Source organism: Dromaius novaehollandiae, chromosome 2, assembly GCF_036370855.1.
Source record: "Dromaius novaehollandiae isolate bDroNov1 chromosome 2, bDroNov1.hap1, whole genome shotgun sequence".
In the NCBI taxonomy this organism is placed as follows: domain Eukaryota; kingdom Metazoa; phylum Chordata; class Aves; order Casuariiformes; family Dromaiidae; genus Dromaius; species Dromaius novaehollandiae.
This window is the reverse complement of record NC_088099.1, coordinates 138938032-138955211: the sequence shown is the minus strand read 5'-3', so window position 1 is coordinate 138955211 and position 17180 is coordinate 138938032. Positions and strand designations below refer to the sequence as shown.

Below are 17180 nucleotides of genomic sequence, written 5' to 3'. Positions count from 1 at the left end.
ATTTAGTTTTGTCAGAAGATGAGCTGTTTCTGGGATATGCCTTTTGCTATCATGACGAAAATCTATGAGAACTTGGGCAAGTTTTAAGTCTTCAGGAAAAATTACTGTTTCATTTGTCCTGTGAACGTTTGCTAACGCTTATAACTAAATTCCTGAAAGACATTGAGCATGCCTTAATTCAAGACTATAATTTAACATCACAACCTAAATGTCACTTTCCATTCTCAATCCTTATTCCAAAGCATGAAAGTGGTACAATTATCGGTATAATAGCTATAATAATATTTGGGGGGTTTTTTTTTAGTCTAGGGCAAAACTTATTTTTTGTGGTTTTGTTCTTAGAATGGCGAAACAGTTGTATGTCACCCAAATAAAATTGGTGTCTGGTTTGGAAAATATCAGCCTGGATGGCTGAAATTTTAGTAATGTAACTAGATAAATTTACAATTGCCTGCACTGTGTGCAGCAAAAGTAAACCACTTGTAGTTTTCATCTTTTTAGTTTCATACTAAGTGTCTCTCATGGATTGGAGATCCTTCTGGGATTTTGTTTCCCTCAGTTTTGCTAATTAATATTTCTAATCCACGCTATTTCCAGGATTGCTTCTGACTTTGGCAACAGAATTTACCAAGTGACAGACACAGAAGACACAAATGAGCTCAAAGATCAATGTGGAGGGATTGAAGTAATTTAGTTGCTGGGAGAGCTGTCAAATCACTTTGCATATTCCATTGACATGCAAACCAGTTCAGTGATAAGGCAAAGGGGAGTAGTTTCCAATGAGATCAATTTGAAGCCCTGCTTCCATTTGAGATTTAAGAAAAAAATGTGTCCAGAAGCGTGGGCCGTTTCCCCCAGTAGGCATTTCATGTTACAGAATTTTATGCTTTTATTTTGCTGTTGTTTGTTTTTATATTGTATCAGTGTCCATGTTTTCCAAAAAAACTTTTTGGCTTTGTTTTTTAATAATTCCTTTCTGTTTGCTCTCCTGACCTCTTTGTGTAAGTAACCATTGTGGTTTGGCTGCCTCTTGGTCACTGGGATGAATCACTGCCTCAGAAAATAGCGCCTCCTTTCAGCAAGCGTTTTCTCGTTATTATACATTACACAGGGGTCTCACTTTGTCTAAATCATTCCATAGGACATAAGAACATGTGGACATAAAACATATAAGAACATTTTGAGCATAGGACATAAGAATAATCTGTGCTTTCTCCATTGGAAAGTTTTGCAATGTTACATTCGTCAGCCTGTCCCCAGGTTGGGTAGACATTAACTAGGACTGTGTGTTTTGTAAGGTGAGAGAGAGTGATGGTGATCCTCCTGAAACTGTAAACAAATACAGAGTTGGGGATGTCATAAAGCAGAGAAAACAACGTATAGCAATTCAACTTAGTTGCGTTCTTCCTGGTTGGCAATTCCACTTTGGTAGCCAAGCTGACAGTTGTGTGCACCCTGCGCGCACCCTGGCTAGCCCTGTCAGCTAAAGGCCTGAAAAGAGAGGACACTAGAGCTTGGCCACGCTTCACAGTGTTAGTTTGATGGTCACTGGGGTCCAAATCTAACAGAGACTGATGTCAGGATCTTCTCCACAAGTCCAGAACAATTTTTTTCCTCACAAGATGTAAAGGGGAGGCTGAAAGATGTACAGTCCCCATAACAGTAACTGTGATCAGTCAAACAGATGGTTAGAGTACTGTGTGCAAGGGCTTTTAGACCATTTGCAAACTTTTTTTTTTTCTATTCAGTGCTGTAACTTCCCTGTGAAGTTTCCTGTTTGGGCAAAGAGGAGATCTGGACAGTTGAGAGGGAGGGGAAAAAAAGAGCAAAAGAAAAAGAATAACCTTTTTCCTGTCAACATCTGCTGGTTATGTGGGGATTGCACGATGCAGAAGTGAAAAACAGTGCTCTTCTAAGTTACATCAGACAACTCTCCTGTCTATAGGAGAGGATACACAAAATATTTGGAGCAAACTGGTGCAGATTCTTTTTGAAAGGAACTAATGAAATTGTACTTTTGGTACATTTTATTTTCTGTAGTTTGTTTTTCTTGCAGTTATTATTATGACAGTTCTTTAATATAGTTCTGTATTTTAAGTATTCTTTAGCATTTTTAATCTGCTACGGGATATTTGGTATACCTGACTCGATTTGTACAGTATCAGTGCCTTTAAGACACATGGGTTGGGGTGAGATTAAGATTCAGAATGAACATTTAGTGTTTGGATTATAAATGAATTTGAGCAATAAATTGATAATAAACCCAAGACATTGATGTTCACTTCCAAACTTCCCCTTCCCCCTTCGCGGAGATGGCCTTCAAAGGGCAACAATTCTTCAAGTTACTGAAGCAAGTGAACAGATGAAGGGAGGAGGGCAAAGCCCCAAAGAGCCTTGAAGATGAGGACAGGGTTACACGCGTAACAGCACATTTTCAGGAAGGCCGAAAGGCTTGCAAAAGAGGACATAAACAATGACTTCCCCCCTTCCAGTTTCAGTGACTGGTTAAGATGAGGGTGAAGAAAGGATTTTAGCAGCTTGTATGAGATGAGACATGCACAAATTTATCTGTGTGGATGAAGAAAAAAAGGATAGTCCTTAACATCCTTCCAGCTCACCTTGCAAAATTCTTCTATACATATAAAAGTCTGAGCTTTGCTAGCTATTGCATATTATCTTAGTTCTTATTTCATAAGTTTTTTTTATAGTTTCATAAGTTGCATAAGTTTTTATAGTTTCATATAGTTTCACAAGTTTTTTTTTTTATAGTTTATACTTATTTCATAGTTTGTTTTGTATGTTATTTAAGAGTTAATACTATAAATTAGAGAAATGGCAAGTGGCCAAATTTCTGTTTGTCATTTTTTTGCTAGCCAAATGTCTGAACTTGTTACAGCATGGAGGGGGGGAAATCAAATGTAAGCCTGTCTTTTCAAACAAGAATTCTTGTATTGTTTTTGTTTTCTTGTGAGAAACAGTAATGGCATACACAGTCACTTTAAGTAGCTTACATATGTTCTTATAAAGAATGTATAATGTTTAAAGTAGGTCCAAATTCAGCAGCCTCTTTTAAATGAATATAGATGTGGCAAGCAGCCATCATGACTGCAAGACTTAGTTTATTTTTGAGAAAAATCTTTTTGAATGGATTCAGAAGTTACCAGCCCAGGAAGAATAACAATATGTATAGATCAGAATAGCAACCAGATGTGTTTGTACAGGCTGTGAAAGTGTCAGAATCTCCATGCTGCCTTCTGGTTTTAAACATTGACTTTGGACTGGAAGGATCAGCTTGGTATATATCTAGCTGCTGAGTTTGTTATACCTGTACCTAGAATCTTTTACATGAGGGAAAAGGCAGAACAAAAATAGGGTGCCAAGCAAAAAAAAGCCCACTTTTCTTTTGTTTTATGCTAGTCATTTGACATTTTATATTTTTTACACTTGAGAATGAAAGTAATTGGCTACTATTTGACTGCAGATAGTAAGTGCTGTTCCAGGAGGTGTCTAGTACTGCACAGTTTTGGAACCCACATAAGACAGTTGGGACTTTGGGATAAAATAAAGCTGTTGAAAAAATAACTGAGGGACAAATTTGAAAGTTGCTAGCTTGCTTTATTAAACAAGGTATAATGGGGGTTTTCTTTGTTTACTTTATACTTCTGTGTTGTATACCTGATCAATACATCAGAGTCAAATGCAGAAATAAACTTTTAGTATAGTTCACAAAATGAATTGCACGAGGTTCTTTGTACTTTCAATGGGAAATGTTATTTTATGAGAGCTTTTAGCTAGGACTAGTAGAACTTTGAGAGTCTAACACATGTATTTCATGTAGTTCAAATTTCTAAAGAATTTGCCATTTAACTAAAAGTGTCATTTAACTTCTTTCAGGCATATTTTTTAGAAGTCAACTAAGTATATGTCAGGTACAGTACAAATTTGCTTCTAAACTGCAGTTCGTATATATGATTTCTGTATTTGATAGTTACTTTGAGCAAAAGTAACAGTAACTTTTCTTAGAAGCATCTGTCCTTCTCCCATATCATTTGGATACCATTAAGATCAAGAATCATGCATTGTGACTGTCTAGCTGGTAAGAACAAATACAGGTTGTCCTGACTGCCTTTGCACAAAACAAATATTTGTCAGTGGTTTTTTCAAAGAATATCATGACTTAAAGAAATCTCATCCTCCTCCCAATCCCTTGGGTTTTCATAAGAGTTTGTCTTGATTTTTGGGAAGACTCTGTACTTGCATGAGTATTATTTTTATTGACTTAGAAGGAACATGTTGAGGTATTCTTCCTTTTGTGTCTTACCCTCCTTACTTGATTTCTTTCATCCCTACGACTTACGAACTGGTGTAACTCTTGTGCATGAGGAGAGTTTGCAAAGCATTCCTTTCTGTGACTGTTATTTTGTCATTCTCTCTTTGCATGATAGTACCCATACATTTTTACTGGTAGGTGTACATGCTCTTTACTATTGGAGACTTTCTATTACAGTAATAATAGTTTCCACCCTGTTCTTGTGCATGCCCACACATGGGCATATTTATTTGTTTATTTTTCAAAATGCTCAGTGGAGCAGAGCTGTACACTGCTTGGCATTTTTCTAACTTCAGTTTTCTTCCTTGCTTGTAAGTTCTGTACTGTGTGCTTATAATTCACCGTTTTCACCACTGGTACTGTGGCCTCTCTCAACGTTTATTTTTACCTGGTGTCATGTATGATTGTTATATTCAGTCTGAAGGTGAGCATGTCACATCTTTCAGAGTTCTGGGTGGGATGCATTCCCTGGCCATTGCAAGATTTTTAAATTCTTACAGAAGAAGGGAGAATCCAAACTTCAGAAGTAATCACTGAAATACATTATAGAGTCTGCTTGCCTTTGATCTGATCTTGCTGCTGCCTGCTGGCTACTAGCAGCAGCTTTGGCTCCCTGAAGTCCTTGAGCGTGGTTTCCCAGTGCTAGTCCCAGTGATTGAGGTTAAGAAAAGGACCCCGAGACAGTTGTGATCATAAGTATTTCTTCCTCAGTTTTCTTGGAGTTAACAGGGGTAGCCTGTCTCTCTTCATTCAGAGCTCTGGAATGGGAATTCAGCAATGCTCCAACTTTTCTCCTCTTTGATGCAGGTAGTTGTGTGGTGGGATGGTTTTTTTTGTTTTTTTTTTTGTTTTTTAACTACTGCTTCTTGTCACTGCCAAATGCATAGATGCAGGCAAAGGTCAGTACCTTTACTTCTGTGGAGACAAGAGTCCTTCTTTCCTTGTACCTAGAGAGGCAGCATTTCTCTATGAGCATTCACAGCAGGACGTGGTGCCATCACTTATGAAGAACGTCTAGTGTTGGAACCTCTATCTACTTCATTTTTCTCAGATCCATAACCAGCTTGAGCTAAGCTGCACAGAGAGGCATTTGGTATCCCAGGTAACACACTTCAACCATGCAGGATGTGGTAAATTACCCCCCTCCCCCCCCCCCCAATCACATCTTTCTCTTCAGGACCTGGGGGGTGTTGCATACTCCACTTTGTCCTGAAGTATTTTTCCTCGTCTTGTAGGTCTTGTAGGGACTATTCCACTACCGGAGTGCTTCGTTCTATTCTAAAGAGAGTTTGGTCCCTGTGAGGTCTTTCTATTCAAGACTACTGGTGCTCTTTTTGAGCACTTGAACAGTAGCGTTTCAGCAGAATTCACTGGAGTGAGGTGAAACCTGCATGGAGTCTTAATGTTATCTTGGTATCTGATGCATCGCCTTGCATTGTTTCAAGTCCCATGGATCCTGTGCTTGCAGTGCGTTCAGCTTCCTGTCACAGTGTAGCAAGAAAAACAGGAATTATCCAGTCCCCAAGAGATCATTGTTTCTGTATTTCTTCTTCTGTTGCCTTCCTCGTTGGTAGTTATGGAGTTACTAGAGCAAACTTGAGAGTTATATTTCAGGGATTGAAACCAGGATGTTCAAACATTTTTATAAGATTGTATACCTCAGTGTTTTTTCTTTTCTTCTTTCCAAATTGCTTTTTGGTTGTTCAGAGTTAAAGGATAGACTGGCTTTCATCCTTTGCTCCTAGACTGCCTTTGGCATGGCCAATGCATCCTTCAGGACTATGTACCGTTCAGTATTGATGTGGCTCTGTGCCTTAAATACAGGCATCTGCTGTGGAGCCTCTTTGTTAGGTCTGAAGATGGAGAAAGTCCTCTACACTGTCAGAAACTCCAGAGCTGTGTGGAAGTTTTTAAAAGGCTCAAGATTTCAGGGTCCATAATCTCCAGAGGAACAGGAAACGTTTTGCTCCTGGAATCCAAGGTAATGTGGAACAACTGCAAAGTACTGTGTCAACACGTGAATTTTGGAGTCATACTACATAATGAAGGGCAGCATCACTCCATGTGCTGAAATAATAAACAGAAATTAAAAGAATTGACTAGGGGAATTGATTGGTGCATTAAGTACGAGATTTCCTTATTCATCTCCCACACAGTCAAAGTATCTTAGTTGAAGAACTGAGCTTTTTTGTCTGGGTTGCAAATTAGAGAGAGAGACCAACGTCCCAGAGGTCATGTGGAATTAAATAATTGACTGGGAAGATCAGACATGCTAGATGGTTGGACCAAAAGTCCGTCTAGCTTAGGATCCTGTTTCTGGCAGTGATGAGAGCTACTAGAATACCTAGGAAAAGTTGTAACAGAACTAACATATAATGACATTTCCCTGGAATATTCTCCCAGCTTCCAAAAAGCTCTGGCTCAAGGACTTTCCGAACCAGAAATAGTGTCTATGTGTTTAGTAGTTTTGAACACTTTTTTATTTTTTTCCTACCAAAAAGTTACTGGATTTTTTTGTTTTTGTTTTGAACCCACACATAGAATACAGACCTGCTTTGATCACATAATTGTGACATGTCAGACTTTCTTTGTCAGGAATGGTGCCCAAGATCTTTGTCAGATTTGTTCTGTTATTACTGTTGCTAAAAAGACCTTTCCCTGTGATTTCAAAGGTTCTGGTAAAAGTGACAGTGAGCTGCTGATGTCTCATTTGCCTAGATTTGGCTCAGGATTTTTTCATCTGTCTTTGAGGTGCCTGAGCACACAGCACTTCCTCCTGTGCTTGCTGATGGAGAGCTTGGCTGTGCTGAGTCTGCCTGTCCAGTCCTCTCATGGCAGCAATACTGGATGGCTCCCGTCAGTGGTTCTCATCTCTTGCCTGGGCAGTGAGGGAACTTCTTGTCAGTAGTAGAAAGGCTCCACCAGACATGCTCACCTGGTTAAATGTCTGGTTGCTCGCACCAGTCAGCCTCTCCTATTGGTTCCAGTTGTTCTGGACCACTTTTTAGTACTGGAGAAATTCATGTGTTTGATCACAGTCCATCTAGACATGATTTCTGTCTGTCATCTTCTAGTAGTTAGTGCTTACCACAGCAAAGTGTTCTGCAAGGGGTTGATGTGACCTTTATGGGTGGAAACTGACCCAGCTCCTGACTGGTACCTGAGTGTTTGTACTCCAGCCCTCCTGGGGACCAGCCTTTGGAATCGCTAGTAGTCAGCTCATTAGGGCATCTTGCGGTGAAGGTGTTTCTTCTTACTGAAAGTTCTGTCAGGAGCAAAGAAGGGATACAAGCCTTGATAGCTTATTTCCCCTCCTTTTAGAGGATGCATGTTGTGAGTCCCAAATTCCTCTCCAAAGTTCACTTTCAATCAGAAGATTTTCAGTGCCCTTCGCTCTCCATTCTCTGCCTCCCAAGCCTTGTGTGTCAGGGATTGAAACCATATTTTATGCCCCTGTTGTGAATAAGCATTCTCTTTGTATATTCTTGGGAGCAGATCCTTCAAATGATCTTTGAGTCTCTGTGTGTCAAGGGATATTTTCTGGGACTTTCCAGCTGTCTCTGTGTGAACTCTCTCTGTTGGAAGGTGCTGAAAGGGGCAGCTGTCCATGCCAGGGTGTGTTCCAGAACAGCCAAGCTGCAGCAGCCCTCTGCTGCCAGGACCTCAGACTCTGTGCCAGGGCTTTGCTTAGAAATGTGCCCACATCTGATGCTGGTCAGGCAGTTACCTAGATTTCCATCTTCATCTTCCTCAAGCTTTGCACTGTTGCAAAGGCGCCTGGCACCAAAGCCAGAACTTCGTTAGCAGTCCTCAAATTGCTGTTTGAGTGAAAGATTCCTAAATGCATCCAGACAATTATATGCTCACTGTCTGTGAGTATATGTGGGGACTTGTCATTCAATGGTAGAGGAAAGGTTACCTACAAGTTAGTAAGCTAAAGTACTTTGAAATGAGTGGTCCATTGGTATTTGCAGTTCTTATTCCTTTTGTCTTTCTCAGAGTACCTCCTGTATATAGTGTTATTGCCTAGATTCTGCGGTTGAAAGATAGCACTAGATATGCTCTGGGCCATGTTTTCATCACCTCAGTGTGGTGTGCATCCATGATGGATATTATGAGGCTCAAAACACATAGAAGATGACTCTGGCCAAGAGTTTTGGAGCATAAGTATGCTTATGGTATGAAATGTACCTTTAGGCCATACACCTTTAACAACTAGTATCTGTGTTCAGTGACTTCTCTTCGTCTTGCCTGTCCTTCCTGGGAGCTGAAGGAGCTTCCTGAGGACAATCCAACCTGGGCACCATAAGGGAAAAAAAGTAATTGAATCACAGTTTTGCAAATGCGCTGTCTCAAGTAGAGTTTTGAAACTGGCTTAATAGAGTCTGGTTGGGCTGTCGTTGAAAAGAGCAGTCCTCTCTTGGTCCACCTTTTGTCATTTGTTCCTTCCTCTTGCTAGTGTCTGCTCTTGTGCTTTGGTGCCTTTGCAGTTAGCTAGATTAGCTCATTGATTTCTTTAAAAACTAACCCTGAAGAAAGAAATTTGTGAGGGCTTTAGACAGTAGAATGGGACATAATAGGAATATGCAGCATAGGGATAGGCAGGATTGTCCTATTTAGGAGCAACATGTTCTTAGATTGGCTAAGCCAATTATGAAATTGTGCACCACAGTTATTGCTTGATCCTTTTTTTATCATTTATATTCAGGCTTTCATATGTATTGCTGTAAGGTATTCTTCCTTGGTTAAAATTAGTGGCTATTTCCATGAAATTTTCACATTTGAAGGCTTGCTTTTCTTAGGCTATAGTTTTGCTTTGCAGATGAAATGAAGTGAATGAAGACCTCAGCAACCAAGCAAGAACTTCTGTGAATTATCCAAGGGTGAGAGAGAACATTGCAAAACCTTAAAGTAACCTCTTCACAGGAATGAACAAACAAGCAAACTTCTGTGAAAGCTGTAGAAATTGCAGTGATCCAGCCTATCTCCTCACCCACAAATTCTCCCTTCTATGTGCAGCCACATATGTTTGATTTATTCTTGACTGGCATAACAATGCAAGAGCCAAATGAATTAAAAATAAAGCTATGTTCTGAACTTTGGTGTTTCATCGCATGCCAGAAATCCAAAGTGCTTTTTCATATTGTTTGAGAAAGCATTCTATCATCAGCAGTAATAATAATTTCTGAGTAATTAAATTAAACTATCTCGGTGCATCTAAATAAACAAATAGATTGTGGTTCTGTAGAATGTGTATGTGCGCCAAGTTTTAGACTTGGATAGTTGTTGAAACTGTGCTGCTTTTACTGGTAGAAGCATTCTGCTCCATTTAGTATCAACTCCCAGTGTTTGGGGCAGCTTTAAGACCAGATTACAAGAGAATCTGGTGCGTTGGTAGGGTTTTCTCTCCAGTGTCTTTTAGAAGCCTTCATATAAATGTAATTCTTCATTTACCCCAATTTTTAGCTTTTTCACAATTTTGCATTTTAAAGAAAAACATTATCAGGCCATTGTTCTGTTTTACAGTCATTTCTTCAAGGTGCTTCATCAACTGACCAGAATATATGGTGCTGACCAGTAAGAATTGTTGTGAAATTTTATACAGAAAAAATGCATAGCTCAAAAGTGAGGAACAGCCTCTCTCAAGCTCTGTGTGTGTGTGTGTGTGTGTGTCTCCCCCCCATATATATATATTTTAAACTGTTGAGAAGTGTGTTTCAGAATTGAAGTTGATTTTTTTTTGACTTGTTTTTTAAAGTGGATGAAAATCCAAACTGTATGTCTAGAGGGGAGAGGTAAATGTTCAGTTGCTTTGAAGGCTGAGAATTTTTGTGGTTGGGAGAATTTGTTTATGCATGCCAGATGACTTGGGGTTGACAGAGGACCACAAGTGCAGCTAGTCAGGCAAAATGTAATTCAAGTGTGAATGTTCTAAATCCTTGCTTTTAGGTATAGAAAACTAGTCTGCATTCACACTTAGCAGAAGTTTGCACATAAGCAGACCTTAACTGGTGTAGTAAGTATTTGGAGTACTTTGGAGTATTTTTGCAATGCTGCAGCCTTCTCTAAGAAGGTGACAGTGATGAGGAGTGATAGCAGTGGTGTCTATTGCTCTTCATCATTAGATCTCAGAGAACTTGGTAGAAAGGTTCAATTTGCTTGCCCCTACTTCACAGACCTGGAAAATGAGGGCAAGCTATAATGGTTTGGACAGAAAAGGCTCATATACATCAGATGGGGGACTTTCTGGTGGAACCTTTATCCTGTTGGAAAATACCAGGTCATGAGAAACAGAGTGCTTTGCAGGAGCATGTTGCATGTGATAAAAACTTGGTTGAAATAAAAGTGGTTTCAAGAACATTTCAGTTTGGTGTTTCAAAATGACTTTATTTCAATTTTATTATAAAAGGTAATAAAGACTGGAGAATATAAAACAGAGACAAAATGTTTTTTTTTTTTTTTGTAGAATTGAACTTTATTTAATAAACCTGAAAAGTTTTAGGCCCCCGTTTCTTTGGTTTGTGTTTCTTGAGCGTAAGGTTGGTTTTTTGTTTTTTGGGTTTTTTTGAAGTTTCTCATAAACTGAAACTAAAATATTTTTATTTATTTTCCAAAGGAAATGCATTTACAATTGTGAAATGGGCCTTAAAAATAAACAAACAAACAACTAGCACAGCTCTGCTCTAAAGTTCCAGAACCACGTTCACAGTTCTTCCCCTGCTTTTTCTTTGCTGTGGGAAGACAATAATTTATATCAGCTGTTTTTCTTGGAATATTCTTTTTCCCAACACAACTCATGAATCGGAATTAGTAGATTCGGGGCTCAGTTGTCCCTGTCCTTAGGCACCCTATCTTTCCCCGCTAACTGACAGTAGGATTTAGTGGGTAGATAACAATAAGTCTCTCCTCAGTGACCAGAGTGCATTCTGAGCTGGACTAGGGGAGGAGAAAGGGGATAAATCTTACAGAATAGGGGCAGAGCTAGGGTTGACCCGGTCTGCCTGAGGAGATGCTGCCCTGGGCACACTGCAAAGGGAGTTAGGAGTAATTTTGCTTCAGTGCAAAGTTGTTACTTATTCAGCACAGAAAAAAGTGCTTGGAATCAAATTGTGGGAACATTGGCATATGTTAATGTTCCTTAAAACAAGAGAGCTTTCTATATCCTGAATGCAATTTGCAATTGTTAAATAGTCACCTAGTGATGAAATGGCTGATCAGTTTTGTAATAATTTTTTAGACAGTGTAGCTATGTTATTCCTTCTTCCGCTACATTTGTCCCTAAATGCAAATCCTCCGAATTTAGATTCTTTGTACCTAACAGGTACTCTTTTAGCTTGGTCCCTGACACCTGTTGTTTGGGGAAGGTTGGGGAGCACAGACACAGCTTCACCTTAAATATGGTGCATTTTTTCTGTTTTTAAATCAACTTATAGTTTGTGCAGTATCTGATTAAAGAGAGTGGGAACAAGATGAATGAGTTGTGAGATTAAAAAATTCAGACATGCTGGGCGAATTTTTTTTTTTTTAACAACTTCATGATTTCATAAGAATTCGGAGGGCATGCAGGTGCACTTTTGTCTTCCACAGTTCATTGTATCCATAAAGAAAGAGAATTCCAACCTGAAAACTTTAATGTAAGTCTTTCAGTGTGGTGATGCATTCTACTTCATATATGGCTTTTTTGCAGATGAGACAGGTTTACAGGGGGCAGAGTAGAGGGATGCACATCTGCAGTGTGTCAGAATTTCTTTTCCCTCACCCAAATTTTGCTTTTTTTTCCCCTTATTTTTAAATTTGCAGATAAATCTGGTGTCCTAATTGTGAAGATCTTAGAAGTGTTTGAGGAGTGTACAATGCAAGTTGCCATCTGCCAGCAACTGGAACAGTCTCCTGCTGCGATTGCCTCCAAAGATGTTGTCACTAGTACAGTAGAACCAATACTCAAAGTCCTCTTCGCAAGAGAGACAGCAGCTCACCTGAAGAGTGGGCCACAGGATATCATCCACATCTATCCTCCATGGTGAGTACAGAGAACTGGTCATACTTGCTGTAGCCCTGTAGAACAATGCCTTTTTTTGTTAGACTGCTTGTCATGTTGTTGCAGAAAAGACCGGGCGGGAGAGGGGAAGCAGGGCTCTCTTATGGTGATCTGCCTCTGGCAGCTTGGGAGACTTTGACAGGTATCTTGGCGATAACTTGGATAACAACTAAACGTATATCATAATGCCTCTAGTGCTGCCCAGGGGTTCAGTTTTGTTTTCACTCAATATTTTCATGTTTAGAGTGATAGAATGGCATGAGCAATGTCTTATCAATGATAAGGCCAATAAAGTGCATACTTTCTGGTAGCAAAGTAGTTCAGGAATGCTCATCTGTTGTCTCTAGTTTGGGTATAATGTTTCAGAAGAAAAGTCTGTATTAACTGTATAGCACTCAGCAAAGACAATGTGCAGCTTAAAAACAGGAAAAAAGAAGAAACAAGAGCTTCACACTACTCTTAAGGAATTAGTAAACGCCTTTGTATGGTTTCACCATTGCTGCTCCTGTCACTGTCTTCACTTCCCCAAATCTTCCTTCAGTGCACCTCGTTGAACCTTTTCTGGAATTGTTCAAAATGTTTGGTCTAGATTTGTGATTTTTCTGGGCTGGATTACTTTCCTGGTCTTAAGGGGTAGCCCAAAATAATGAGATTTCTGGTAAAGCAGCTGACAGTTGTGTGGCTGTAGATGGGAAGGTTTGGTCATTATAAAAATTCAGGAACGCTTTGAAGCAGGGCTGTTACTCCTCTTTTCTCTTTTCCCCACCCAAATTATAAGAGAATTTTCTTCTAATATTTTTCAGCGCTGCATTATCTGAGTTTTAGCCTGCAACTGCAGTAGAAAACTGCCTTTAATTTTTTTACTATATCCTTTTGCAAAATACTTACTCTGCAAGGTCCAGATCTACTTCTTATCTTAATTGATATCTGCAGGTCTTTTCTGTGTTCTGCAATTTGTAATCTCTCTCTTCTAAAATGATATTTAACCATTTTTGGAGGTGATTCAAAAATTAAGGGAAGATACTTAATCCATGGTTTATTGTGGCTACAGATGCAACTAATGATAATTCAAATGTAAATAGATCAGTAGCTAAGAGAAATGCTGCTGAATATTAATGAAGTTTGATATGAAGTAAGTCACTTTTTTTCTTTTCTTCCTTCAGGTGCTTATGTTTTTTCCCTTGTTTCTTTTCTCTTACCATGCTTTATATCTGATCTTTTGTTTCCATTTTCTTTTTGTTTTTCCCTCCTACTGACTTCCATCCCAGTTCAAGTTTCCTCTGTTATTTCTAAACCCCTAGGCATTGCTTTTATAGCACTGTGTCTTTGTGTGTAGGGCTTGGCTTACACAAAGATTCTGTACCAGGAAAACTGTTTCAGTGTATGAGTTACCTTTTTTGTTTTGTTTTGTTTTTTTGTTTTAGCTTACTGAACAGTTACTGTCAGTAGGCATAGTGTGTGGAAGTGCCTTAGACTGCTTTAGGTTATTCTGTGTCTGCTCATGGAAGATGCATCCCTGTATTGACGCAATAGCACCAATAGTACTAGTGTAGTATTTTCAGTTGTTTAAAAAAAGTTATATATGTAACCCTTACATCCAGATAACTTTATATGTCTGCGTATAGGCTGAAATATTTTATGAAATCTTCATAGCTGAAAATTTTTATTTTAGTAGGATGCATTTTTCATGTAAGCAAAAGGTTATTTCATAAAACCAGAATGTTTCTGCATGGGACATGTCTGAGCTGTCGGTGTTGCTTTCCTGATTTGTGTGGCTCTCAAGGCCACTTTTTAAAGACATTAGTGAATAATGGCAAAATTTCATTATATCTCTAGTCCCATTTTCTATCATTTTGGAATTATCTTGATGCCAATTGTCTCTTTGCTCACTTGACCAAAAGTAAAATGAAGTTGGGCTGGATATTGCTAAATTAAATCTGTTAGGTTTCTTTTTTGTTTAGTTCATTTTAGATTATTATTTGGTACTTCTAGTTTGCAGTCATTAGCAAGTTGACTTGTATACTTAGTGGAAGTTTCCTCTATTGAATTTGCAAGGTTCTATTCTATTAAATGTTTACGTGAGAGCTCTGAATTGCTGAAATGTAATTTCTATTACTCTGTATCGAATTTATGCTTCTGTCATTAAAAACAAATGCTGTTTATGAGAGAATGTTTTCCTGTCAAATTAAACATGTGACTACCATAAAAACGAATGAACCAAATCTAACCTGGACATAGGATGACTATAATCAGTTGTGTCTTATTTGGTTGTGTCTTACAATAAACAATATTGTACTATATTTCAGTATGCACATCTGATAAATTGGAAAAAATAATGTAAATATGTATTTTTCAAACGTAGACAGTACTTCTTAAAATGAAGGGGAAACATTAAAGTTATTTAACATTGTCTTTAACAATGCATGTGGCCATTATAAGAAGTTCTTGAAACCAAACTAGAATTGCTGTTTGAACTGTGACAGTCACCTCTGCAGTGCTAGCAAGGAATTCCAGCGCAGCAGCTTTCTGACTCAGCTTGTTAGAAGATAAGCAACTGGCAAGTCTATGGACATTGACCCAAGTACATTTGTGCCTTTTGTTTTGTTTGTTGTTTTTTTAAGGCAGAATTGTCATGATAGAGGAAAGCTGTGGCTTGTAGGGAAAGTTGGTAATTTCTTAAGAGACACCCCTTTCCCTGCCCAGTTTCAACTAGTGAGTAGGTCAAAGAAGTGTTTGTAAACATCAAAAGCTATTTAGATAGAACTTCTGGTAAAATAAGCACTTTTACATATCTTATTTATACCATCAATCATAGGGGGAAAAAAAGAACAAAAAAAGTAGATGCGAGAGCAGATCCTTAATCCTTAAATCACTCGAGTGTACTTGAGACACATATCATCATTGTCTTTTTTGAGACACTTGTGGCGTGAGGCAAAATGGGGTGAGATGGGGTGAGTTAAAGGTGGACTGCTTCTGCTGCTGTGTACTAAGGGTAGTAGGGTAGAATTTTCAGATATCTTTAAAATTACACTCTAGAATTATGTTCTGCAGGTATGTGCTTTCGGCTTTCTGACCAGGCTGTTGAACAAGCAAGTGAGATAGCAGATATGCAGGTTGCTGACTTTGGTATGTGACAGCATTAATGAGCAAAGTTTGAATACATCATTTTGGAGCCTTTGCAATATTAGACTTTGCTTTTGAAGTTGCATTTGTATAGGTTGTGAACTCAGCGCATAACTTGGTATGCAAAATGTCTCTGGCAGAATACTTGCTTAAATAATTTGGGAAGCAGTGTTTAGAAATTTGTTCATACGTTTTACATACAGAATCTCATGCTACTTCAGCATTTGAACACAATAGTTTTACTTACCAAAAAAAAAACAAAACACTGAATAGTATCAGGAAGTCAGTTATAAGAACCTTATCAGTGTGGACATTCTCCATGGAGCTGGTCCCATTGACTTCTGGGGAGCTTGGATGTTTGAATAAGAATATGCAAGACTGAGCCCTATAATTGGATATGTTTTTCTTCAGCTCAAGGTTTAGTGTCTAAGGTACATATTTACATTCTTGGATGAAAGGGATTTCATTTTCCCTGGCTATAGGGAAAACGACTTGGATAGACTGATTAACATTTTCAAACCATTCTATGCAGTGGAGGAAAGACCTCAGCTGCCTTTCCTCGGAGCTGTCTGCTGCAAGCCTGCTCTGATTTTGAAGCTGTATAGATGTATTATTGCAGCGGTGTACCTAAATAAAGCCTAAATACCTAAATGTACTAAATAAAGGCTTGGACACATCATGCTAAAGCAGCTACATGTTTTGGGCTGGAGCTGGCTTGTGTCTGGCCAGCTGGGAACCCAGGAGGCAAAAGAACTCGGCGCTGCCTGCTCCTGCCTGTGCGGACTTGCTTTTGGTTGTCTTTGCAATACCTGAGCAATTTCTTGGCTTAAGATTTTAAATGAATGCCTAGTAATTTTTACAAACTTCTTCTGGATTGTTAAGTGTTTTTAACAGCGGGAAAAGGAAAAGCTTATTACTGGGTGTATATAAATTGATTGCTAACTCTATTCACTTTGCACAAATATGTATCCAGCAAAAGATGAAGACTGCGTGATACTTCAAAGATGTGTGAAAGAAGGAGAGCAAAAGTCTTCATGTTCCACTGGAGACCATTCTATGGTTTCAACTTGCCTGTTGTTTTATTTTGTTTGTTTAATTGTAAAAATGATAGCATATAATTTACTATACCTAACAGAGGGTGATAAGAGTTGGTATTTTAAAGACTTCAAGATTCATTTAACAGCTGGCAGTAGGGCTGGAAAATGGTGGAGACGAGAATTCTTTTCCCTTGCCACTAAACTTAGTAACTTCAAAGCATTTTATGTGTATTTCTTCAGTTAAAGTGTGTTGACGTTTGTATAGTTATTGGCAGCAGCCATACAAACTGTAGATCACCATTTGGGAATCGTTCGTTTGGACAGGCTCATAGGTCTCTCCATAGTATGATGGGCTTGTATGAAATCTGTTCCCAGGGTTCCCAAGCTGCTCATAGCTGAAGGACTAGGACAGTATGCAGGGGGGAAAAAACACTTTTATGTTCTATTCTTATATTACCTGCAGACATAGCAGCCATAGAGCACTGCAGAAGATGAGATCTTTGGCTGGGTAGCCACTGTTAGTGCAACTTCTCTGTGTCAGAAGTGTTAATTTTAGGAACAGAGTATGGTTAGTACATAAAACACTTTTAACTCTGTGACATCAGCAAGCAATTTGAAAGCTGTGCTTTGGTTTCTCTTACCTGTGAAATAC

The 17180-nt window shown here is 38.7% G+C and overlaps 1 protein-coding gene across 8 annotated transcripts in view; it reads left to right on the top strand.

Annotated features, from left to right (window-relative positions):
* The window catches only part of SPIDR (scaffold protein involved in DNA repair), a 211514-nt gene that overhangs the window by 71742 nt on the left and 122592 nt on the right, over positions 1-17180 (top strand). For all 8 annotated transcript variants that reach the window (XM_026102983.2, XM_026102980.2, XM_026102982.2 and 5 more), the window contains one exon: positions 12131-12350. In XM_026102983.2, coding sequence (XP_025958768.2) covers positions 12131-12350 — 220 coding nt within the window. The remainder of the gene's footprint in view (positions 1-12130; positions 12351-17180) is intronic.